The following is a 24,882-nucleotide window of genomic DNA, read 5'->3' as shown; positions in this document are numbered from 1 at the left end:
GGGCTGCCCACAGAGGGGCCAGGGTTGCCACGATGCCCTGTCCCGGTGGGCACGGAACTGGCTCGGGCATTGGCCCGCTGGGACCACAGGCTTTGTGCAAAGCACTTTGTCAGGCAGAGCAGCTTCTCCTCAGGGGTGTGTGATCTCCCTTGGGGTCCTGCCCCAGCCCTGTCTGTCACCCCCATCCCAGGGGGAGCACACAGCTTGTCCTGGGTCTATTTATTCCCATGGTGCTCATCCCACACCCTGGTGAGTTGCCCTCCCTTTCCCGCTGGCAGACTCACCTCGTGGTGGAGTGGGGTGCCCACCCAGGACACGCTGTGGGGCCCTGGGCCCCTCTGCTTCATGCCATGGGACAGTAGCAATGGGGGGGTACTGGGGTCTCTGTCAAGCTCTGCCACACACCAAAGGAGGGGCCCTGGCTCTGAGCTGGTCCCTGCTGATTGTCTCTTGTGTCTGTAGAGATTTATTCCATGTAAATACATCTTTATAATAAAGAGTTATGATTATTAACTCAGTAAATGCTGATTTCTGGAAGGGCAGGTGGAGGTTGCTCTCCTGCTGGAGGGGAGGGATCTCAGGTCCCTCTGCTGCCTCCTGGGGCTGTCTATAGGCACTGGGGGTCATGGCTGGGGCCATGGCAGCCCCTTTCCCAGCTCAGTGATGGCAAAGTGCTCAGCAAGGAGTGAAGCCATGTGCTGAGCCTGTGGAATTGGCAAGGAGGGTGGGAAAACAGAGGTCAGAGGGGCTGGGAGATGGAGGAGGGCATGCTGGAAGGGCACAGGGATGCTGGTCTTCCTGGGCATCCCTGTCCCTTGTGTTTCAGTCACTGCTATCCCTGGCATCCCTGGTTCTGGTGTGCCTATCCCTGGTATCCCTGGCATTCCTCCCCTTCATGATCCCACCCCACGGGGCTGGGTGTGAGCAGGACCCATATGGGGGGTAGGGGGGTCAAAGGGATGGGGACTGAGGGTCCCAGTAGGACCCTGCAGATGGAGAGGAGGAGCTGAGCCCTGCAAAGGGATGGGACCCACGGGACAGGACATCCCCAGCTGAGCCCTGCAATGGGATGGGACCCCAAGGGACAGGACACCCCCAGCTGAGCCCTGCAAAGGGATGGGACCCACGGGACAGGGCACCCCCACCTGAGCCCTGCAAAGGGATGGGACCCACGGGACAGAGCACCCCCAGCCGTGGCTGGGACGCTGGGAGAGGGGGTGCCCTCTCCAAAGCCCTGACTGTTTGCAGGGGGCTGCCCACGTCCCGGCACGGGGCTGCGGGTGGGGGTCGGCAGTGCGGCGGGGAGGGGGTTAAGGGGCTGAGGAGGAGCGGAAGGGCTGCAGCTGCGGGCTGGGGAAGCTCCGGGACCCAGCTGGCCTCCATGAGCTCATCCGCCGGGAGCGGGAGGGATGCGCTGCCCGGCCCCGCGCCAGCCGCCGCGCCCGCCGCACGATCCGTGACCGCCGCCGGCCGCGGGGCCCTGCGAGCCACGGCTGCCCCAGTGCCAGCTGCCCCGAGAGACCCTGCCACCCCCACCCCCACGCGGCTTCACGGCCACCCCACGAGTTACTGCCAGTGCCCCCAGGATGGGCTGGGCGGGTGGGCGAGGGTCGCCTGCCCAGGGCCCAGTCCTGTCCTGGGGCAGGACATGGTGCCCCAGGCACAGCCCCCCCCAGCTGCCCCCAGCTCCAGCTCTGGGATGTTGGGGGGTTATTGTTCCTCCACTGCCAGCCTACAGTGCTGCTGCTACTGGTTTGAACTGGGAGGGCTCTCCCCCTGCACTTCAAATTGCCCCTCCATGCCCGTGCTCTGCCTCCCCAGCTGCAGCACTGGTACCTTGCCCAAGAGATGTGGTGAGCTCCCTGCCTGGGCACGGGCAGGACTGGCAGCGGGGGGCCCAGCAGACCCTTGGAAGAACTGCTGTGGCCATGGCAGCAAGGCAGAGATGTCCCATGTCCCCCAGGCATTGCCCAGCCCCAAGTGCTTGGGCTGCAGCCAGGGGCGGCACAGCTGGGCCCTGACCCCAGCCCTCCTGCACCAGCCTGAAAGGAGGAGGCCAGGGAGCACCTCCTGGCTGGGCTCTGGCCAGCCTGGAAGGAGGAAAAGGCTTCTGGGCCGGGAGACCTAAGGAATCTCTGGCTCTTCCTGGCCTGGCTGGCTGCCCACAGGCAGGTGGGAGCTGCTGAGCTCGGCCACGCTCCCTGTGCCTCGTGTGCCACGGCACTGCCAGAGCTCCTGTACTGCAACAGGAGGGGGGCAGAGTGGGCAGTGGGCACAGGGGCAGTGCTGGGGACACGGGCAGAGGCACGGGGCAGTCCTGTCCCACCTGCTGTGCAAGCAGGGTCTGTCCTGGCAGGGCAAAGACGGGCTCTGCCAGGTCGCAGCTCACTGAGCGAGAAAAGAGGGATGCCAGGGGCACAGGGAGAGAGAGCGCTGAGCCCTGTGGTCCTTGGGGACCTCTGGATGTCCCCAGGGGGGACAGGAGAGCTCACTGCCCACCTAGGGCTGGCAAGGGATGTTCAGTGTGGCTGTGGGACAGCATCAGCTCCTCCAGCACCACCACCTGGGTACCACCAGCATCCCCCAGTGCCCATGTTCATGGTGGGCTGATGCATGAGTGAGACCCCCGGAGCTGCACCCCAACAGCCTCCAGGGTCCCCCACAAGGATCCCTGCACCCTCCTGAGGAGGAGGACGGGCAGGCCCAGGCTCTGTCCCATCCCCAGGGAGCATAAGAGCTTCCCTCTCGCTCCGGCATTTCCGCCGGCAGTGGCAGGAATGCGGTGGCCGCGGGAACAATGCCGGCACCTAGCGCTGGTCACCTCGGTGACAGCACGGGAGCAGCTGCCAGGCACAGCCCTGCTCCCAAGGAGCCGGCAGGAAGCAGATGGAGATGACACCGGCCGCCATTTCCTGCAGCAGGACGTGCGGCTTTCTCCAGCACGCTGCCCTGGCTGGCCCAGCAGGGCCTTGGGCACACAGGCATCGCTGCTCTGGGCTGCCAAAGCCCTGTGCCACACACGGGCACCAGCACCCTGCTGCCCCCGGCCGGACCCAGTGCCACCTCCACCCTGGAGGGGCACATGCCACTACCCACTGTGGGATGGGCACTGGGCTGCAGTGCCAGCACATCAGGGGCGCACCCAGGAGCTCAACCAGCAGGAACCAGCGGCATGGGACCTTCTGCCACTGTCTCCAGCTGTGCCCAGCACACTCCTGAACTGGCTGGGAGAGAGCCCAGCCCTCAGCTGTCCCCAGAGTGAGCCTGGAGCTCCAGGCAGGGCTCTATGACAGTGCAGAAGTGCATGAGGAAGGGCAGGTGTGCCCTGCACAGCCCCCAGGCCTTGCACAATGAAGGTTTATTTGGAACGAACAGTTTCCCAATAAATTATGTAATTTAAAAATTTTAAGGATAAGAAAAAGGCAAAAGGGAGGGGAGCCTGCAGCAGCTCGGCCAGTGCATGGGGACCACAGGGCCACACGATACCCTGGGCCGAGCCCAGGCACCAGTGGGGGCTCTGTGACCACAACCTCCTCCCCTTGGCTTTGGCCTCCCTCACCTGAGGCCACATGGCCCCACAGGCCTTAGTGTTTCAGTGGGACAGGCCACTCTTGCACCCTCAGTCACCAGCCCCAGGACTGTCTCCTCAGCCAGCTGTGTGACCCTTGCACAGCAGCTCCCATGCACAGCCCCCCAGCTGCTTCTCTGGCCCCTGAGGAGCATTTGTGGCTCCTTTCACTCCCTCAAAACCCACAACCTCTGCTAGCACCCCAGGAAGGAGACAATGGACTCCATCTAGAGGCACCTGGTGACCCAGCCTGTCCTACCTCCACACTGTGGGCTGGGTGAGAGGGACAGGGGTCCCATCCTGCTCCAAATGCACAGGGCAGCCCAGGAGGAGCAGAGGGCAGCTCATGGCTCTACCTGACCCTGGTCACTGCGAGCCACCCACCATCCTGTGTCCTTGGGGGAAGCTGGGACAGGGAAGGGAGAGGAAAGTGAGGGCAGAGTGGGGGGTGCAGGGACAGACTTGTGTGCTGGGGCCCTGTGTCCTGGGAGGGAGGGGAGAGGGGAAAGGCCATGCTGAAGGGGAGAGGCCAAATGTCCAAACAACCTTCCTGGGTCAGCACGGTCCATAGCACAGTGATGGCATCGGGGCTGGCACGGCTGTGTGGCAGAGGGTGGCACACGTCCCACAGCAGTCTGGGGTGACGTACACACCAGCACACATACCTGGCACTGGAGGGACGCAGAGTGCCACGGCCTCCAAGAGCACCAGCCATCCCCACCTTCCTCTACAGCAGCTCTTGGGAGATGGAGGTGACACAGAGAGAAGCGTGACCTGGCAACTGGTGATACTGCCACGGGACGATGGGTGCTGGCACAGTGCTCGGGTATCGACAGATCCACCTGGCTCCCAGGGGAAGCTGGAGGCTCCAGAGGTGGATGGCAGTGCAATGAGCGTGCAGGTCCTCTGCAGCGTGGGGCATGGCGTGGCAAGGAGGGGGAACTGTCCCTTCCCACTGTAAACACGGCACTTGGAGAGCTTCGAGCCTTTACCCCTCGCGGCTGTCAGAGGCCCGGCCGGAGCGCGGGCCCGCCTTTGGCACACGGCACGAGTCACTCCTCGTCCCCGCTGAGCAGGAAGCTGTAGAGGAAGTTGATGGCACGCTGGCGGTCCTGCTGGCTCTGCCTGGCCATCAGGTTGGGCGGAGGGCGCAGGAGGAGGCTGGAGAACAGGGCAGCTGTGGAGGCAGGTAGAATCAGTCACTGGTGAGGAACGAAGACCTTGGGATGCACACAAGAGGCTGGGATGGAGCGAGGGCCGCAGAGGAACCACACTCACCGATCATGGTAGCACTGACGTTGTTGTCCTCCGAGTACTTGAGCAGCTCCCGCAGGAAGGACATCAGGTACCGAAACACGTTGCGGTGGCAGCTCGGCAGCTGAAGGATCACCTGCAAGGAAATGGTGTCAGGAAGCTCTCCCAGCTCCCACTGCTGCAGCCTGGGTATGTGTGGCACTCCGGGTTCCACAGCAACTTACCCACAGCTGCAGCCTAGTACTAATGGCACTTGTGGGCTGTGGCTCCTGGTGACACTGCTTCAAGGAAAGCTGTGTCACCAGGAAAAAGTCCCCAGTGCCCTGTGGCTGCTTCCTGCTTGTTTCCAGTTGGATCTCAGCTCTCACTGTCCCAAAACTTCCCCCTGTGCTCAGGGACATGCTTGACCTGGCCTGCTGCCCCACCAGCTGTTAAGAGCCATGCACAGCCCTCCATGAAGGACAGGAATTGTGGCTCTGAGCAGGTGCTCAAGCCCTCGGGACCAGGGGTGGCTTGGCCCCTCCCTGTTCCCCATGTGCTCACGGTAAGACAGGGCTCACTTGGGGTCCCTCTGGAAGAGCTGCCCCCTCTCCCAGAGCCACTGTGGGCCCCCAGGCAGGGAGCAGGGCCCAGGCAGGCCCAGAGGCATGGCACAGCCCACGGCAGCAGGGGCTGCCCTGAGCCGGCAGCAGACGCACCTGTCGGCACAGCCGGCTGCTGTGGGACCCCTCCAGGCAGCGCTGGTACAGCTCATAGCAGATCACAGGCTCTGGCAGAGCCTCCAGGAAGATGAGGAGAGCTTCAGCCACAGAGTGATTACTGCCCGCTGGAGGGCTGGGAATCAAGGGTCATGCTGAGCAGAGAGATCCCCTCCCTCCCCAGATGCTCATCTCACAGGAGGTCACACAAGTTCCCTGCCTGGCTAACCTCTCCTCCTCCTCCTCCTCCTCCACTGTCCCCCATCCATGAAAAACCCTGCACTGCATTTCCCACCCTCTGGCTGCACAGAAGCCCCCTGCTCCATTAGCTTCTTCTCCAGACCACGCTCTTCAGTACCCCAGCTCCTGCACTTGGCACAGCCCTGCCGAAGCTTCCAGAGCTCCTGGCTGCTTTGGCCAGCACAGATTCAACTTTGAGAGAGGTTGTGGGGGGCCCAAGGGGAGCCCATCCCTGCCAGGAAGCCTGCCAGGTAAAGGTGACAGACAAGCTCTCCCGAGAGTGAACTGTGCCAGCAGAGCTGAGATCCATCACGGAAGGATACGGATTGTCTCGGGAATGCTGGTGTCCAGGCAGTCAATGATCTGCTCCAGCTCTTCCTGCATGCCTGGAGTCTGGAACAGGTCCTCCTGTCAAAAACAGCACAGGGATGGAGTAAGTCACCTTCCCCACAAAGGCTGAGGCACATGGTGACTCCCAGTGAATGGTGAACCCTGGGACACCCAGCCAGTGCTTTGAGCACAAGGAAAAGCCTTGCCCTGTAAACACCAAACTGGAGCTGACCACCAGGTGGGTGTGAGGAACCAGGCCACCAGGAGAGCTCCAGTGTGGCAGAGGCCCCCTCCCTCACCCTCCCTCTCACCTGGTGGAGGGCATGCTTGAATAGGTGGTCCACCAAGAGCCAGATCTCCTTTGGCACCTGCAGCGGCACCTCACTTGCTTCCTCACTGTCCAGGGAGCCCATCTGCAGGATGGATTTCTCCTGGGGAGAAAGCACACAAGGGCTCAGGGAAACCTCAGCCCCTTCTGCCTCACTCCCTTAGTCACTGGTAGGGAAAACTGGGACAGGGAAGCAGCAGGACCCTGGGGTGCTCCAGCCCTGAATCACTTCCACAGCACCAGCCATTGCCCCACAGGTCCTGGCTCCTCTCCCTTTGGCTGCCCCCTGGAACAAGCTGCCCGGTCTCTGCAGCAGCCCCAGCCCCCTCAGACCCCCAGCAGGTGGCTCTGGCTGCCCACGGTGCCCTGGCCCCATCCCAGCTCCCACCCTGCAGCCAGCAGAGGCTGGCACCCAGCCAGTCCCTGTGCTGGGGGAGCTGCCACGTGGGGAGCCCAGCCCTGTCCCCCCCAGCCCACGCCTTCCCTGCCCCCGGGTGCTCCAGCCACGGCTGCTCCCAGCGCTCTGCAACCGTCCTGACTCCTGAAGCTTCTTCCTCCATTTTCCCAAGGAGAGCTCTCACTGAGTGCAGGCCACCACTGTCACAGTTCCTGCTTACTCCTGTGGAGCAGCTGACGTGCTCCATGGCTCAGATGTCTCCATCACATCAAGCTTTAACCGGATCCACGTCCTTGGCTTGATTTTACTCTCACTTCACGAGGACGCCATGCCCAGCACTCCCAAAGCACCCAGGAACCAGCACAAGCAGGAACACAACCCCGCCACCAGCAGAGGAGTCCAAAAGCCACACAGAAAGCACCTCACACCAGCTGAGGCAAAACTGCCATGGCTGTCCCTGCAGCACACACAGCCACTGACAGCAGCCAGGGGCGGCTTCCCTGCTATGCCCAGAGACACACCAAGCTGACACAAGCCCTGGTGGCACGGGCAGTAGCCCCAGCAGCCACACAGCACAGCTCTGCCCTGCACAGCACCAGCTCTGACCCTGCCAGCAGATGAGGAGTCACGGCTGCACAGCTGCCTCGCTCAGCCAGATGCACTGGCATGGTCGGGCAGCAGCATGTCAGGCAAGAGCATTACAGAATTCCTCTAAAAGGGAAAGGGGGAGAGCTGCAGACCCTCTCCCAGGTCTGTGGACACTCTTCCCAGGCTGAGGCTCTTCTACAGAACTCCCGTGTCAGGGCATCACTGGAGCCAAGCGCTGGAGCAGCCCTGTGCATGACTGGGGGAGCTGTGGAGGCCCCCCTACAGGGGATCCCAGGTGTTCAGAGAAGAGGAGAAGGCTCCAGGTGCCTCGGGGCAGACGAGGAGGAGGAGGAGGAGGAGCAGGGGGAGGAGGCGGGCGCGCCTTGGCCGGGCCCCGAGCGCCCTCTCCTGCCGCGTGTGAGGAAGGGAGGCACGCCTCGTCCTTCCCACGGCAAGATGCTCCCAAAAATCAAAACTCCTCCCTTCTCCTCTGCCAGGAGGGAGTATGGGAGCTTCATGAGGTTAAACACCCGAGCTTGATCCCCTCTTGGAGAGGAAACATTCCTTCCCTCTCCTGTTGTGCTCTGCCACTGTGCCGACAGCCCAGAGACGAACAACTCCCCCAGACTGGGAAGCCGCTGCAGAACCAGCTCGAGCAAGTTACAAATGTCAGAGCCAGCGCAGGGAGAGTTAATGACCATCCCCAGCATCTCCCACTTGTTCTCCCAAGGAAGTTTGCCTTGCTTAGCTCCAGCACCAAGCATGGGTGCCAAGGGAAGCAGTGATCCCGCTCGGGCATTGTGGCCATCAGAGCAGCAGTCCCAGCTCCACTGCTTGGGGAGGCACAGAAACATCCACCTCCTGCACAACGCCCTCCCTCGGCCTCCACAGGGACACAACCAGATGGAAGGAACAAAAGACCTGAGTTTCCTCCTCCAGCCCTCTTCTCACAGGTCTGAGAGGATGCTGTGGTGAATCCCTCCTCGTGGTCAGAGGTATGTCAAAGGCTGCCAATCTTTTTTGGGAATATCCAGCACTGCTGTTAGGATCAAGAAAGGAATTTTTTTCCTCCCAAAGCAAATTTGATGAGCTTCAACACTGCAGTTGGGCTTGGCTCTGGGGTCACTCTATGCTTCTCCATGCCCTCATCCAGCCCACAGCTGTGCTAAGAAGCTTCGCTGGCAGCCGTGTCCCCTCTGTGCTCCCCTCCCCTTCCCTCTGCCACAGAAAACAAAGGAAAAGCTCCCGTTCTTTACAAACACACCACTGAGAAGCGGACTGCTAAGCAGCAATTGCTCGTGTTACCTTTTCTAAGAAGCTGTCTTCTTCCTGAGAGCAGCAGCAAAGAGAGGAGAGGAAAAAGTGTGGTTAAGAGGGAGAAAGCACTCTTGGATCAACTCTTGTGATTAAGCAGAAGCCTAATTTGCATTACAAGAACCCACTGAACACCAGGTCCTTCACACATTTTGCTGACACGGCCAAAGTTAAACCTGTGGTGAGAGATTTGCCTGCCAATTAACAACAATCCTGCTCATATGATGCACAGCCTCATCAGGATTTCTGGAAAGCCCTCCAAGGGGCTTAGACAGCACTCTTCACTGGCTGGGCCATGGGCAGGTGAGATGTGTCCACCAAGAAGTTCCCTAGTCACAATCACTGTCCCTACATTATTTCAGCCATCTTCCCTTGTGACCAGGCCAGAGATAAAACGTTCCCTGGGCTAAATCTGTGTTTCTGAGTGTGTGGCAGCTGTGGAGCTCACAGGGCCCCTAAGCAGCTTTCGGTACAGTCAGGGAAATGAGGGTTTGTGCTCCAAGCCGGCTGCTGCTGCTGCAGCCTAAGAGCATTAGCATTGCACAGAGAGGAGTGTGCCAAGCCCTCAGCATCCCCAAACAGCCATCCCTGTAGAGCCAGGGCCGGCTGGACACTGCTCATAGGTCTGCAGGAGGAACAGAAGCAGGCTGTCCATGCTGAGTCCTGGCAGATTGACCTTTTGGGCTGGGAACAGCCCCAGCGCATTGCCCGGCGGAGCTGGGAGCAGCTGCAGCTCCCAGGGCACAGGGACACCAGGAGGGAGGAGCATCTCAGGGTCCCCTGTGGCTTCTGCAGTGCCTGCTTCCTCTGGAGCCTCCCTGAGTTCTAACAGAGCCACAACAGACTGTCCTCTTCCTGAGAACAGCTTGCTTCCAACCGGAGCTGGCACAGGTTTCTCTCCGGAGGCACAGGGGGAGGGACACACTCTCAGGTTTGGGAGGGCAGACAGCCACGTGCACGTTTTGTAATGGGTGAGTCATGTTCACCTCACCCCCCAGCCTGAGCCTGGCTGCTCATCTCTCCACAGAGTCACAGAGTGGTCTGGGTTGGGAGGGACCTTAAAGCTCATCTCATTCCACTCTCCTGTCATGGGCAGGGACATCTTCCACTATCCCAGGTTGCTCCAAGCCCCTTCCAACCTGGCCTTGGACACTTCCAGGAATTGGGCAGCTCTGGGCAAACAGTGCCAGGGCCTCTCCACCCTTTCAGGGAACAATTTCTCCCTAATGTTGAGCCTTCGGCACGATCTGCTCCACAAGACTCACCTGCCCCTGACAGGGGTTCTTCAAGAGGCTTTTTAAAACCCAAAATAGGATTCCAAGAAATGATCAAGGATGAGACACTAATACTGAAATCCCAAAGGAGAGGTGCTCAAGTGACAGCAGCCATGTCAGCGTCTCCCTCCTTGGAGAACCAGGAAAGCCATTCCCAGACAAACTCCCACCTGCACGGTGCTATCCTGCACCCACCTACCTCAGCCCCTCAGAGACTGGATCTCCAGACCTCTCTCCACTGAAACAGACAGAAAAAGTCTAGCCAGGCTGAGGAAGATGTTTGGTCCAGTGAAGGATAAGCCCATGTAAGTGCAGAAGGTTCTCAATGCACACACACTGCCAACCTCACACAGCCTGAGCAGCACCAAAACTCAGGGAACTGCACCCAAATGCTCCAGCTTGCAGGGCAGGCAGCACCACTGGCCCAGGCAGTAAGTGCTAAGCTTGCTCTGATTCCAAGGATTTCTCAGCTCACAGGTAAAATCAGAACTAAAAAACTTAAAATATGCCCCCATGCCTATAAGGAGAGCTGTGTCCCTGCTGCAGACACTGGGGCAGGTGCTCCTTGCTGACTGTTTTGCCTGCTTTATTTCTAGATGTTTCACTGAGTAGCAGGAGAAGGAAATCTATAGATGGAAGGAGAAGCAGCCTCAGTGGACTCGTACAAATCTAACAGTGTGTTCTGTGAGGGCAGAGCCAAGAGCCTGGGCCCAAACTCCTCTCTATCAAGCAAGAAGTTGGTGCTGAACTGGAAAAAGCAGGTAGAAAAGCAAACGAGGCCAGTGAAATGTTCCAGACCCACTTCTAGAACAAGACTGACAATAACCAAATCCTCAGAAATCTGAGGAGCCTGAAGCCTGGATCGGTTGCTTGACCTGAGGAGGCAAACACTGTATCTTGCCACCTGCATCCTGCCTAGCCTGATTAGTGTGTTAAAAAGTCAAAACTCTCATATAAAATGGACTCCTCTGTATATTGGACTTGCGAGAAAAGTAGATACCTACAATAAAAGATGGGAACTGGAAGAGGCAGGGAGAGGCACTGGACAACTGCTGAAGGGATAAGAAAATGTGGAAACAATGGGAGTGGAGGCTGGCAAATCTACAGAGGTGGAAAAGCAGCAGCTTACTGGACAAAAAGCCCCTCATGTAAGGGTGAGACTGTGAGACAGGAGAAGAGAGGAAAGATATCACATGGCAGAGAGCCTCAAACAATGAGGCTGAGGTTTCAGGTGGAGAGAAAGAAAGGACTCTCCTGCCTGAACAAGAATGGGGACATGAACTGGCACTCAGGAGCTGCTGCACCTCACTGGAACATGGCCAGGTAAGGCAGTAAGGAGAGATGAATGAAACCAGCCTGGAAATCAGAATTACATCCCCAAAATGGGACAACCCCAGAAACAGCTGAGAGTACCCAAAAAACAAGAAGTGAATAGGGCACCACTGCACCCTCTCCCATGCACACAATGAGCTGTGGGAGAAGGAAAATTGATGCTGGGGGCTGGCATAGGCTGGGAAGAGGAACAGTTTGCAGCACCACAGAGAGATCTCTCCCTGATGAGCTATCTCTCACCCGAGGCATTATCTCTCACTGTGGTTGGTGTGGGAGGAAATGGCCAGAGAGGCTGTGACATTGCTCATCTGCTGAGCTGTGTCCTTCAGCACCCCACACCCCACACTTTGGTCCTTCTGCTTCTGCTTGCTCCTTCCCCTGAGCAGTGGGAACGTATCCAGAAGGAAAAGGCCTCCAAGGCACTCACCAAAGCAAAAGAAGCCCATATACCTTGGATGAGAGGACCCTAATCACATCTCTTATGACACTGCAGTGCCACCCAGCTGAGCCTGCCAGCACCAGTAACACCAACATGAGGTGCTGGGATCACTTTTTCATCCCATCAAACAATATTCAGATCCCCCTGAGAAAAAAGGGATAAAGTACAGGCTGTCAAAACCCCTGGCCGTGGTAGGCAGGGAGAATAAAAGAGCACCTCAAGCTCTGTGAAGTCACTCATCTCAGAGCCAGCACAGACAACCTGAGCTGCAGGTACTGCTCCTGCTTTTGGGAGCAATCAGGAGGGAATCAGGCTTCTCTGGGTTAGAAGAGCCGCTTCAGAACTCACCAGGTCTATGAGTTTGGTGACTGGAACTTCTCGGATGGGTCGCTTCATCCGGCACAAGGCCTCGAGCGAAGTGCCAAAGCAGCTGGGCAGGTAGGTCCCACTGATGGTCAGGAAATAGTCCTTCCCTCGGTCCAGGTGCAGGACAAGAATATCCTCAATTTTATCCTCGCCAGAGTTCAGGAGGGTGACTGAGTCCTTGCTGACGTACACGTCCAGGGAGATCTCTGTGCTCTCATCTGCAACACACTGCAGTGCTCAAGAACACACAGACACTCTCCAAAAGGGATGATGGGGACAAACATACAGTGGAAGGGACAAAGGCCACAACAGAAAAGACAGACAAGACTGATGGCAAGGAAGGTGGGACACAGGAAAGACAGGAAGGACTGAATGGAGATGGGATGGGGGGGTCTACAGCACTACACTCACCTGGCTCCAGGTAACCTTCACAAGGCTCAGCCCGAAGCCATGGCTTGCAGTAGTGGGTGTCATTGAGCTTTGGGATGAAGGAGAAGTGACAGGTGACTTGCCCATTATTGGTAATCTGGAACTTCTGTTTCTGCAGCTGACGGAACTTCACGTTCTCAAACTCGAACTGTAGAGCAAAAAGAAATCTAGTGATATTAGTGGTCAGGATACGGCCCATGGCCAGCCCTCCACAGACTCTGCACTGGCCCCCTGAGGCTGAGAGGAGCCCACCTAATGCAGAATTCCTCACACAAGTCCTGCCAAAGAGCCAAGACAACATGTCCTCGCTAACCCAATTCCTGACCATAAGATAAAGGATAGAGCTCAATTTTCTATAATCCAGTTAATTGAAACAAGGTCTGTGAAAGAAGTTCTGGCACTTTGAAGGTTGCTGTGTTTGGGCAGAGACAGTGATCCCAGTTTCATCCTCACCTCTCTCCTGCTCAGCTCTAGTGAAGGAAGAAAGTCATTCTCCATCCTGTCCATTATACGAACAATGTCTTCAAACAGCTTCCGATACTTCTGCTCATCCACAACCTTCACCTGTGGGACACAAAAAACACTCAACGAAACTTCTGACTGGCCTTCACAGGAACTCTCCTGATCATGAGTGAGCTGCAGAAGTGAACTATTTCTCTAAGCACTTGCTTCTGTAGCTGCAAGGCTGAGAGAGTTCACACACATGTGCGCAGTCCCAAGCTGCTTCTAAAACTTCACACAGATTTCACCCCTGCAGGTGTTACCAGGGTCTGTCTGGCCACTGGTCACATAACTGAGAGATCACTGGAGGCAACCTCTGTGAGACAACAATGGCATGCTGCAGCATTCCTCGTGATTGTCCAGAGGGAAAGGAGAAGAGCTTTTCTTTAAATAGACTCAGCCTATTCCACTCAGCGCAGGTGAGGTATTGGAATAGGAATCAAGACACACCGCAACAGTGAGGCACACCTGAAGTGCTGTGTCTGGTTCTGGGTTCCCCAGTACAGGAGAGACATGGAGCCCCTGGAGTGGGGCCAGCAAAAACTACAGAGATGCTAAAGTGCCTGGAGCATCTCCCTTACAGGGAAAGGCTGAGGGGGCTGGGGCTGTTCACCCTAAAGAGGAGACACAGCTGAGAGGGGCTCTGTCTGTTCCTGACTGCAGGGAGGGCTCAGAGCAGGGCCCAGCCTCTGCTCTGTGGGGCCCAGCAATGGCACAAGAGACATGGGCAGGAACTGATCCCAAGAAGTTTCACCTGAATGTGAGGAAGAACAACTTCACTGTGTGGGTGACAGAGCACTGAAATTGAATTCCCAGAGAGGCTGTGAAATCTCCCTCAGTGGAGAGAGTCCAGAACTGCCTGGACACAATCCTGTGCCATGTGCTCTAGGATGGCCCTGCTGGAGCAGGGAGATGGGACCCAACAACCCACTGTGGTTGCTTCCAACCTGACCCATTCTGTGACCTGAGCCACCCAGGGAGCAGGAGGTAGCAAAAATGGACATGGAGCGTCCCCATTTGCTGTGCCAAAAAACCCGAATTTGCTGCCACCCTCCACTGAAGCCATCCAGGTGTGAACCAGATGACACATCCGATGCCGGGACAGCCAGGTCCAGGCTGCTGCTGTGTCTCCATGTGGAGGAGGGAACAGCAGGACTCAGGCATTCCCACAGCGGGCACACCCCAGCTGGGCTCATGTGTCCTCTTGCAACAGCCTTAGCAGAGCTGCCCTGACTCTGACACCGCCTCCCACAGCAATGCCTGGAATGCCTGGCAGCGCTGGGATCCTGCCCAGCAAACACACAAACCCACCCCGATGCGGAACAGGGCGCTGACAGGCTTGTGGTCACTGGTCTTGAGCTCCATGTGGCTGCAGTACCGGAGCTGGCTGACGTCCCCTCCTCTCCAAAGGATCCGATCGCACCACGCTGGCACACGACACTTACCACTACAAAGAAAAACAGGTTACCAGGGCAATCCAACAGTCCTATCAAGCCATCCAAGCTGTTCCTCTTCCCAACAAGGCAGCTCCCTCCAGCACATCATCACAGCAGTGATGGCATGAACTCCTATCACTTACCCCAACTTGAATTCTATTACTTCTTCTGCTCTCTCCCCCTTTCCCAATACAGCAGATAAAATTTCCATCCTTTCCAGCACCAGGAAACAAAATAACCCTCAGTCAAGCCCACCACAGCCTGAACCCATGTGTGCTGTGACCCAAGCTGCATGACTTTCTTGTGCTGCCTGACCTTTCTGCTGACAATCCAACCGCACTGCTTATTGTTTCCACTCCAGAAAGTCTACTCAGTGACTACTATTATGTTGTGAAGCCTGAATCCTGGGTTATCCTTCTTCAGATTAATTACTGTGGTGATTCATAAACATGGCAAGTCAGGTTCAATCACTGCATGGTTTGAAAGACCTTCTTGGGAGTTTCTCCCTTTGGAGCAGCCCCTGCAGCAGATGCAGCCGTGTCTGTGGGAGGCACCAAGCAGGAACCACAGCTGCTATCACAGTGCAGCCACCCTGTGGGTGTGCAAGTCAGGGGACAGGGTGACTCAGAGAGCCTGTTTCCTTAGCTCTTCAATTCCTTTTTTATACTGTTTGCCTGTCCCTGGTAATAGAAAAAGGCCCCAGTGCAGGGTCACCTGAGCTCACACTTCACCTGCCTTCATCCAGCGGGATCAGCAGCTACAGAGGTTTAAGGGATGTGCCTACTCAACGTACACAGGGGCTGCTTATTGCAGAAAGCAGGAAAGAAAGGAAGGCCAAACATAACACTGACAGGTATGCACAGTTCTAAGAAGCAGGAAATCAAATTTTGTGAGAAAATGTGTTTCATGACATAGGTAAATACACCCAGTTGCAGCCAGTGTACCTGGAGTCCCAGCGATCTGTTTTAGAGTCATATTTATACGTGGGGATGAATTTAATATCTCCCTCCATGAAATCTGCAAATGCTTTCTTCTGAGTGCGCTGAATATTCAGCTAAAGCAGAAAAAAAAAGCTTTAAAAAGAAAAAAAAACAAACCCAACCAAACCCAAGAAACCCTCCCTTGCCACAGCAGTGTTAGAGAGCAGATCTACAGGCAGAGCAACCGTGGCCTGTGGCCATTCTGTGGGATTCACAGACAACCCCAAACTGCCCCTCAGACCTCACACCTTTAACACACAAGTGGAAAGTTTCCCAAACAGACCCAGTACAAATGGGCACCATACTGCTCACCAGACCATGCAGGCAGCTTCAAGCAAGAGTTAAGGGAAATATTAATTACTAATGCTTTCATCAGTTTTCAGGCTTAGGATTGCCATCATTAATTGCTCCCCACCAATCATTTTAGCAAGAGCCTCCAGGATTGCACTTGCCTGACAACCTGACACCACCCTCCTTTGCTCCTCTCCTCTTCTGGATGTTTTCCTCAGTAAGACCTAAGCTACGGCTGTTTCCTGAACAAAGCTCTGTAGTACAACAAAAGTGAGCTACAGAGGACAACCAACCGAATTTATTGTTAAACTGTGTCAGAGGTGACACTGCACCACTGCTGTTCATGGTTCCCAGGTGCAACCCTTCCCCTGAAAGGGACCTGCCACCAGCTTCTGTGTGCTGCAGGGAAGGGCCGAGCAGGGAAGGCAACAGCACAGAATTCAGGTCAAACTGGCTGAGCAGATTTGGGCTCCAAATCAATACCTCTTTCACAACACTGATCACAGCAGCTTTTGTTGCTGTTACAAATGCTTGTGTTCAGCTTGTGGAGGGAACTCCTGCACTAAGACACAGACTCACTTACACAGTGACTGCCTGAGTTACCCAGTTACCCCAGTATGGACAATTTGGTTTTGTTAGGGGGACGTTGCAGCCAGCACACCCAGAGCTCTGTCAGGGTCCAGTGTCTATGTCTGTGTCCAGACCCTTATTGCAGTGTGCAATGGAATTATGTAGGTTGGAAAAGCCCTCCAAAACCATTGAGTCAAATGGTTCCTCCAGCACTGTCAAGGCCCCAGCTAACCTATGTCCCCACGTGCCACCTCTACATGTCTGTTAAATCCCTCCAGGAATGGGGACATCACTGCCCTTGGCAGTCTGTACCATGGCTGGACAGCATTTTCCATTAAAAAATTTTGCCTAATATCCAACCTGAACCTCTCCTGGCACAACTTGAGGCCATTTCCTCTTGTCCTCCCAGTTGTTACCTGGGAGAAGAGACCAACCCTGACCTGGCTGCACCATCCTCTCAGGGAGCTGTAGAGAGCCAGAAGGTCCCCCTGAGCCTTCTCTTCTCCAGGCTGAGCCCCTGCAGCTGCTCCTCATCAGATCTGTGCTCCAACCCCATCCCCAGCTCCATGTCTGCCAGCTCCTCCCTAGCAGAGGCACCTCCCAAACCAAGATGACCTCCCAGGGATGGGGTGAATGTGAGCGAGTTCACTGACCTGGTCATAAGTCAGCAGTTTCTGAAGTTCGTTCTTGCTGATGAGATTCTTCACTTCACTGGCATCCAGCAGACACAGCCTGTAGTTCAGGTCTCCCAGCCAGATAACAACACTGCAAACAAAGATACACAAACAATCGTGGAATGGTCTGGTTTGGAAATGAGATTAAACCTCATCTTATGCCAGCTGGGCAGGGACACCTTCCACTCTCCCAGGCTGCTCCAAGAGAACAGCACTGACTCTAATGAAGCAAGACCAGTGTTCACACAAAATCCAGCTGGTGTTGAGGCTCTTCTCATATTAAGAAGAGCCATGGTGGAGCTCACTAAGCAAAGTCAGCCTGTCAGCCAGCGGGACAGGTGAGGCATCTGCAGGGTTATCCCTCATTACACCCTGCTTTTACCTGTTGGTTTTTCACTGCCTTTCCTTCAACCAGAGCAGGCCACTGCTGCACCACCTACTGAGCCAAGACTGCCTGACACAGAATTAGCAGGAGCAGAATCAGGGCCCTGGAGGTTACAACCTTTTAGACATTGTTTCCCATCCCTGCCATCAGCCACACCTCACCAGCACCTGCTCCCACCCCGCTCCTCTCCAGGCCTCCAAACAGGCCTACAGCCTTCTTGCTATCAGCAGCTACAGAAGCACTCATGGGATGCACTCTTCACTCCATAAAGGTTTCCTTTAAAGATTAAAATTTAAACCCCTTGCTAGTACCAAAGCTCTTCCTGTTTATAGTCAAACCTCAACATTTCCATTAGTGGATTATCAAGGATAATCTAATCTTGTAAGGTTTTTTTCTGTACTAATCCACTCTACATTTTTGGTTTTTAAATGGTTTAAGTATTAATTACAGAAATACCAACCATTTGTATTCTGTTTAGGCCTGCTGAAAAGGCAAGGAGAGGGACACGGGGCACAGGTGCATAAGGCACTGCAACAAGGAGGTGACCAGTCTGTCTGCAGGAACTGCAGCACACCACAGCCCTTAGGATTTCAAATTATTTTATTAAGCCAGAAAACTTATCTGCATGAAACCTGTTGCTGCAGTTCTGACTTGACTGGGGTTACTCAACACCACTGCCAAAGGGTACAACTCACTCGTGTTTCATGATGTTGAGCTCAGACAGGCAGTCTGAGCTGGGGATCAGGAAGCTCATCCGGGCACAGATGTCCTTGTAGTCCTGGTTCCGACGCTCAAAGTCCTCCACGTGGGCAGCCAGGTGGGAGTTGACAACACAGAACGTGGTGTTGTAGAACATGAACCTGATGGCCACACCACCCTTGTTGCCCTAGGGACAGGAGGGACCAGTGGGGAGTGGGTGGCAGGTGAGAGGACTGGGATGGCACAGGTGAACCAGACCAGACTGTGCCACTTCTTGCACGGACACAGGGAAGCAACAAGCTGGCCTTGGTGACTCACCATCTTTCCCATGACTCCTGTGCCCACAGACTCTGTCACAATCTCTCTGATATTGCTCAGATGATCCTTCTTAGCAAATATGAGCAACATCATCCCAACCAGGCGGACCATTTGCACCTGCAAAAATAAACGGGATCCTGAATTCCCAGAGAGGCAGTGGGAATGCAGCTCTGATCTGCTCTGCCTGATGCTCTGCTGCTCTGGCTCTCCCTGTTCCTCATGTTCTCTACTCAATCCCTAATTGCAACAACAGAACCTAAAGGATCTCCTGTCCTGAACAGCAAGGTTCTTGGGGTCCATCTGTTTCTGCCCAGGAGCTGCCAGCAGTGCTGAGCCCACTGCATTCCCTACTCTGGTTCCTCCCTACAGCAGGGTGGGCAATGAGAAACTGATAATAAATGCCCAGCAAGTTTGTGACTCGGGGCTCAGCCCTTGCCAGGCCCAGGGCTGGGGCTGTCCTGAGGCTGCAGATGCAATGGGAGTCAGAGCCCACCTTGGCTTACTGCAGACTCCAGTGCAGAGGGGAATGGACAGAGATGCTCCTATTTCCCTGAGGCAGACGTGCCTGGTGCACGGGGTAGCAAAAAGCATCTCTGAGCTGCATAGACTGACTCATTCTCAGGAAATACTTGTTCCCTAAAGCCAAGGGCCTCTCTGGATCTGAGCAGATATCTGCTCCCACAGAGCTCAGCCCACAGAGGGAACACCGTGCTCATGTGCCTTGTTCCAATGGGGATCTCAGGTCTGCTGCTGATCTTTTACATGTGCTAAGCCAACACTGTCCAGTCTGTGACATTCCTGCACCTCCAAAACAGTGGTACCATCCCTGTGAAACAGTGGCATCACCACTCTGAAACAATGACAAGGCCTCACCTGCTTGAGCACAGTCTGCATGCTCACCTCTATGCACAGAAACACTCACTTGTGTTGAGATTAAGTCTATGGAGTGAGGAAAGAAGCTGAGAGCAGAGAATTTGGCTGCAGGGGCCCAGCACCCGGTGTGCTCTGCAGGAGCAGAATTTGCAGATGACCACAAGCCTTATCGACAGCTTCAGCCACTTCCCCCTCCTGCAGCCCTATCCTGCACTCTCCCTTTCACTACAGTGGGAGAAATTTACCCAAAACTTAAGTGAAGCAAAGGGAGGAGAGGGAGCAGGAGCCTCTGCAGTTCAGGCCCTGACTCCTGGCTCCCCTTGATAGGTCTCAGCTCAGCAAGATACTCTATTCCCTGTTTCATTTCCTGTAACATCTGCTCACAGCAAGCAGGATGGGGTGTGACAGCAAACACACAGGCTAAGGAAGAAAGAAAGAGAAACCCATTCATGTATTCAGGACTGGTCCCTGCAGCAGAAAGGTTTCTCATAGCAGAGATAAAACCAGTGTCTTGCCCTAAACCAGCCAGAACAAAGTCCTGCTGCCACAGCTGAAGCAATTCTGACTCAAGACAGCAGCATCCAGAAGATTTCACTTCATAAATCATCCCATTCCTTCAGAGAAAATATATTCCTTTAATTTACCAGCACAGGACACACCTGGCTTCTATAGTACAAGATGAGAAGGTAATATAGGTAGAGAATTTGAACCTGCTGCATCCTTTACACCTACCTCCTATTTGATAAAGGTATTGTGGTCCCCACCTTTACAAATTTCTACTTCAAAGGACAGTATTTCCTACAGCTGTGGTGCAGAAACAGACTCTGAGGATTTAATTTGACACATTTGACAGATGCCCAGGCATGCACATGCCCAGTATCACACTTGGTTTCTCCAAGCCTTGCTTCTTGGACAGGGAGGAAAAGGGAAGCTCTTTTCCTTTTTCCTTCCTTCCCATCATGCCAGCTCCAAGACAAGCCCCCATGCCACTGAGCACAACTCACTTTCTTGTATTTGGCCTTAGGGTGCAGGGACCTCTCCACAGCAGACAGCCACTCCTGTTCCTTCGTAGAATCAAGGTAGAAAAAAGCCTCCGTGCTGAGGTCCAGCTCCTGGAACCTGGAAACCCAAGAGCTTAGCACCTCCAGCCTTCCTGCACATCCTCCTCTTCCTACAGAAATGTGAAACCTCCAACAACAGCCCTTGGAGGAACAGCTCTTTATGGCCACCTGCTAAATAAAGCAGTAGAATTTCCCCATGTGCCTTTGAGATCCTACCCCAAGCCCCCAGCAACCCTTTCCCTGAGAAACACCACTTTAGGCAGAGGACAAGGAGCGAGCTCTGCAGATACCTCCAGGAAAATCTACTGTCATGCTAGCTTTGTTCAGCCTGATCCTCTGCCTCATCCAATGGCTTTCTGCCCTCAGACAGCCCCTGTGTGACACAGCTCAGCTCTGTGCAGCCTCTGAGAGCATGACAGGAGCCTAAACCCAACCCAGCCCTCCTGGATCCCCCCGGCTGCTCACCCGATGCAGTAGAAGTCTGGAGGCTCCATGTCATACACAAGCCATGGGCTCAAGAAGCTGTCAGGAGACTGCCCATTCACATTCCATGTACCCACAAAGAACCTACAACACAAACACAGCTGAGCTGTTAAAAACACAATGCAAACCACAGCAGCACAGCAGTGTTCTGGCTGGAAGCACGCACCATGAGCTGTCCCTGCATGGAGCAATGACTGCCATGGGGGAACTGAAAGTCACAGAATCACTGAGGCTGGAAAAGACCTCCAGGATCATTGAGTCCAAGCTGTGTCCAGTCCCCACCTTGTCACCCAGCCCAGGCATTCCCTGCACACCTCCAGAGATGGGGACTCCAGACCTCCCTGGGCAGCCCCTGCCAATGCCTGACCAGCCTTCCCGTGAAGAAATTCCTCCTGGTGTCCAACCTGAGCCTTTCCTGGTGCAGTCTGAGGCCATTTCCTCTTGTATTCTCCCTTGCTCCCTGGGAGCAGAGCCCGACCCCCCTGGCTGCCCCCTCCTGTCAGGGAGTTCGGGAGAGCCAGAAAGTCGCCCTGAGCCTCCTCTTCTCGAGGCGGAGGCTTCCCTGCTCCCTCAGCTGCTCCTCAAAGATTCTCCCAGGCCTGGCTCCCTCCCAGTGACACTGCTCTCAGAGTAGAGTAGGGCATTCTACCAGCAAACATCTGGCTCTTTTAACATCACATCACGAGGGGCAACACCACGACACTATAGTGGGACATCTGTCTTCACTCTTTCTGCCCATCTGCTCCAGCCTTACCAAGGCTCAGGAGATCTGACATACACAGAGATAACACAAAAGCAGCAGCTGCCCCATGGACACAAGGCTTTTGGTTGTACCATCCTCACTGGCCACCTGAGCTGCAACCCATCACCAGCTGCCAGGGTCCAATCTGGGTGAGATCCAGGCTCAAAGGAGAGATCCCACAGCTCTGTCCTTCCCTCCCAGCTCTCACCTGAAGTTGTGCAGGTTGATGTAGGCCTTCTCCCTCTTGGCCAGCACATGTTTGATGAGTCCCTCTCTCTGCCCTGACTGTGTGCTGGGCAAAAACATCTTGCGCATCGTGTTTGTCACCTTGGGCTGGTCTCTGGATGCGCCTTCTCTCTCTCTGTGAAATCTAGGAAGGAAGCAAGAGCAGCACTAGAACTAGTTCTGCTGTCTAGGAAGAAAAGTAAAAAAGGGAACAGATCCCCTACATTACTTACTGCTTATTGTGAGGGACAGGAGGAGGTGGGGGTTCCCGTCGAGATCCCGTCTGGTGGTTCTGCATGTTCCTTTTCTCTTCTAGGCTCAGCGTGTTGAAGTCATCCTCAAACCCCAGAGCTCCTGTAATGAAAAATCCAAGAAAAACACCCTGAGAAACAACCTGAAAGAGCTCAGATCAAGAAGGGAAAAAAATGTAACTTCACAGAAAGCAAAAAACCAAACGACAGTAGGAATACATCAACTGGAAATGGGAGAAAGGGGCACTAACCACAAGGCAAGGCAGGAAGGAGCTTAACATGCACAAACCAAGGGTGAAAATAGCACAAACCAAGGGTGAAAATAGCACTCAGGAAGGAATTAACAGACAAGGAAGCGTGGCCCGACCCAGCTCCTACCCTGGGCACCCCAGCACTGCACAGGCCCCGGAGCAAAGCCAACTGTACCTGGAGACAGACCTGTGAGGCTCTTCTCCACCTGGTGCCAAATGGCTGAGTCCTTAGGTTCAGGAAGAGATGCTTTCAGGTGGGCTGGAAAAAAACCCATCCCTGTCAGAAACTGCTGGCAGAGGATTCCACACACACAGGGGCAACTCTGCTCACCTTCCTGTATGCTCTGCACTTCTGACAGGAACCCCAAGCAGCGCTCCTCGTCAGGGATCTCGAAGAGCCGCTCCGGTGCTGCCTCACCCTGGATCCTGACCTTGCAGCCTGCTTCAAACACACTCACTGAGTCAGCCCAGGCTGCCTCAGAGCCCCCAGGCTTCCCACCCAGCTTCCAGATGCTGTTTGTGATGGAAACCTGCACCTAAGTTACCCTCCCTGCGCTTCTGAGGTCCCCCCACCCTGCTTGGGGTATCCCCAGCACATTCTCCTGGCTTTAGGAATCCTCCCTACTGCAATTTTGCAAAGAGCTCTAAAAGCAGGAAGAAAAATTTGAGACATTTTGACCATTTGCATTTCAAACCTTGTCTGTCAAGGCAATGTCCTGTCCCATGTGTCATGAGTGTCACGACACAGCCAGATGATAATATCAGAGGGAAAACCATCCTGTTTGAGCAGAGGACAAACACAGAGCCTGGGGGAAGACTGGAAGGCAAAACAAGCACCAGTGACTGTTCCCTGACAGGATCTTTAGCTACACCACTGCCCTTATGAAACTTACTGTTTGTAGCTATATCAATCAGCAGAGTCTCTTCTGCCTCTAGAAAAGAGAAAGGCAGGATCAGTAGAGCTGACGCTGGATGCTGCAGTAACTGAGGACTCATCTAATTACACTACCAGCCATGAGAGAGTCCTGACAGGAACAGAGAGCTCTCATTTACATCCGTACACTCCTAACGGTTCTGGACAGTCACCTCCCAACAAGTGTCCCAGGGAGATTGCCACCACACAGTTCTCATGCACCTGGATGGTTTTTCCCCATCTGTGCAGCTACTTTGGGAAAGACCAACTTGACAAGGAACTTCAGAGCTTCTCTACAGAGCAAGACCTGGGACAGAACATCTCTGAGCTGCACACAAGGGAATGAGCAAATACAGAAAAAAGGACTTTTACTCCTCACAAGGATTCGCCCCAGAGTCACTTGTTGCTATTTAAGTTCTTCCAAGACAAAGCCCTTCCTCATCCAACAGGTGGGATGCTGAGAGCTTGCTAGACCTTAGGAAGTTTAGATGTAAACATGCAGGAAAAGGCAACAGCTCCTGACTCTTGGCATAGCAGAGACTCTGAGAGACAGACACCAAATTCCAGACCCTGAAACCAGGTTCTGCATGTGTTGGCTCTGTGCGATGCCAAGCCCAACACGCACTGGAGCCAGCCAAGTTCCTCACAAGTGCATGCTGACATGGAATGCCAACTTGCTTGGACGAGGAACAAGGGGATGCCATAAAATGTAACTTGCTGTTTCACAAGGAAAGGATCCAATCTGCTGTGCCTCAGGAGGCATTTCAGGAAACACCATTAGATTGAAGGTTTGAGGATGAACAGCAGGGGATTCTCAACCTTCCCCCCAGCAGTCAATACCTTGCACACATTTAAAACGGCTATTGATGGGAATATAATCCGGATCAGAGTTTTCTTTCTCCTGGGAGCGAATAACGACCCTGCAGACAGAAGGAAGGCTTATAAAAACCCGGCAGCCACGCACACAAACGGAAGTTGCGTGCACAGAGACACTGTTTGATTTTTATCGTTAAACTTCTGGGGCAGGAGGAGGAAAAAGGCAACGAAGGTGAGACCGTGCAGGACGCGGATACCCCGGGGAAGAAGTAAGAGCTGCTGAACTCTCCGTGCCACGGGGCAGGGCCAACACCGGGATGGCAGCGGCTCTGGCTGCCGGAGGAGCACCGGGGAGTCGGGAAGGCACCTCCGCAGCGCCGGTGCCGCGGGTCCGAGCCCGCAGGGTGAGGGGAGCCCGCCGGGGGAGCACGCAGGGATTCCGAGAGTCACGACGGCTGCGGCCGCTCGGCGAAGAACCGAGCCGTGCACGGGCACGGCGCGTCCCGCCCCGGCCCCGCCGCGGCGGCACCGACCGAGGCGAGCCGGGCCCCGCCACGCTCGCACTCACCCGTAGCGGCCGGCCCGCCGCTCCAGGCCGAGCACGCACGGCTCCCGCCGCCCGGCCCGCACCTCCGTGCCAGCAACGCTCTGCGCCGCAGTTAAGGAAACCTCCGGCCACCGGCCTGCCCCGCCCCACCGCTGCCCCCCGCCCGCCCGGCCCCTCGCGCCCGCTGGATACGAGCAGGCCGCAGCCCGCGGCGCGCGCCTCCATGGCGGCGCTCGGTCTCCCGGCGACTCCGCGCTGGGCACGGGCGCGGAGCAAAGCAGCGCCCGCCGCCGCGCCCCCTGCTGGCGG

The 24,882-nt window shown here is 55.4% G+C and overlaps 1 protein-coding gene across 5 annotated transcripts; it reads right to left on the bottom strand.

Moving 5' to 3' along the window:
- Window positions 1–1,604: 1,604 nt before the first annotated feature.
- Window positions 1,605–24,804, bottom strand: OCRL (OCRL inositol polyphosphate-5-phosphatase). Of its 5 annotated transcripts, none has more exons than XM_054289673.1 (24): window positions 24,766–24,804; window positions 24,595–24,674; window positions 24,051–24,130; window positions 23,191–23,229; window positions 22,629–22,739; window positions 22,473–22,556; window positions 22,029–22,149; window positions 21,779–21,940; window positions 20,811–20,912; window positions 20,289–20,403; window positions 18,412–18,528; window positions 18,090–18,280; window positions 16,989–17,100; window positions 15,439–15,548; window positions 14,370–14,505; window positions 13,011–13,121; window positions 12,540–12,705; window positions 12,111–12,346; window positions 8,709–8,732; window positions 6,402–6,521; window positions 6,084–6,168; window positions 5,521–5,648; window positions 4,847–4,958; window positions 1,606–4,745 (listed from the first exon to the last, which is right to left on the bottom strand). In XM_054289673.1, exons 1-24 carry the CDS (start codon window positions 24,796–24,798, stop codon window positions 4,621–4,623), a joined length of 2,700 nt encoding a protein of 899 aa, XP_054145648.1. In that variant the 5' UTR covers window positions 24,799–24,804; the 3' UTR covers window positions 1,606–4,620. The 5 variants fall into 5 exon arrangements, with proteins under 5 accessions (XP_054145650.1, XP_054145648.1, XP_054145649.1 ...); XM_054289674.1 differs by having other exon boundaries at window positions 22,629–22,736; XM_054289675.1 differs by lacking the exon at window positions 8,709–8,732 and having other exon boundaries at window positions 1,605–4,745.
- Window positions 24,805–24,882: the final 78 nt, after the last annotated feature.

Source organism: Melozone crissalis, unplaced genomic scaffold, assembly GCF_028551555.1.
Source record: "Melozone crissalis strain CALT ecotype California unplaced genomic scaffold, PUWL_Pcris_2 ptg000068l_1, whole genome shotgun sequence".
NCBI lineage: Eukaryota > Metazoa > Chordata > Aves > Passeriformes > Passerellidae > Melozone > Melozone crissalis.
The sequence above is the reverse complement of the archived record's forward strand: the minus strand, read 5'-3'. Positions and strand labels throughout refer to the sequence as shown.

Coding starts and splice junctions, on each gene's coding strand:
- OCRL (XM_054289673.1), bottom strand. CDS start 24,798: ATGGAGGCGCGCGCCGCGGGCTGCGGCCTGCTC. Junction 20,404..20,810: donor CCAGACTTCTACTGCATCGG/GTGAGCAGCCGG, acceptor TTGGGTTTCCAG/GTTCCAGGAGCTGGACCTCA. Junction 12,347..12,539: donor TGAAGGTTACCTGGAGCCAG/GTGAGTGTAGTG, acceptor AGTGTGTTGCAG/ATGAGAGCACAGAGATCTCC.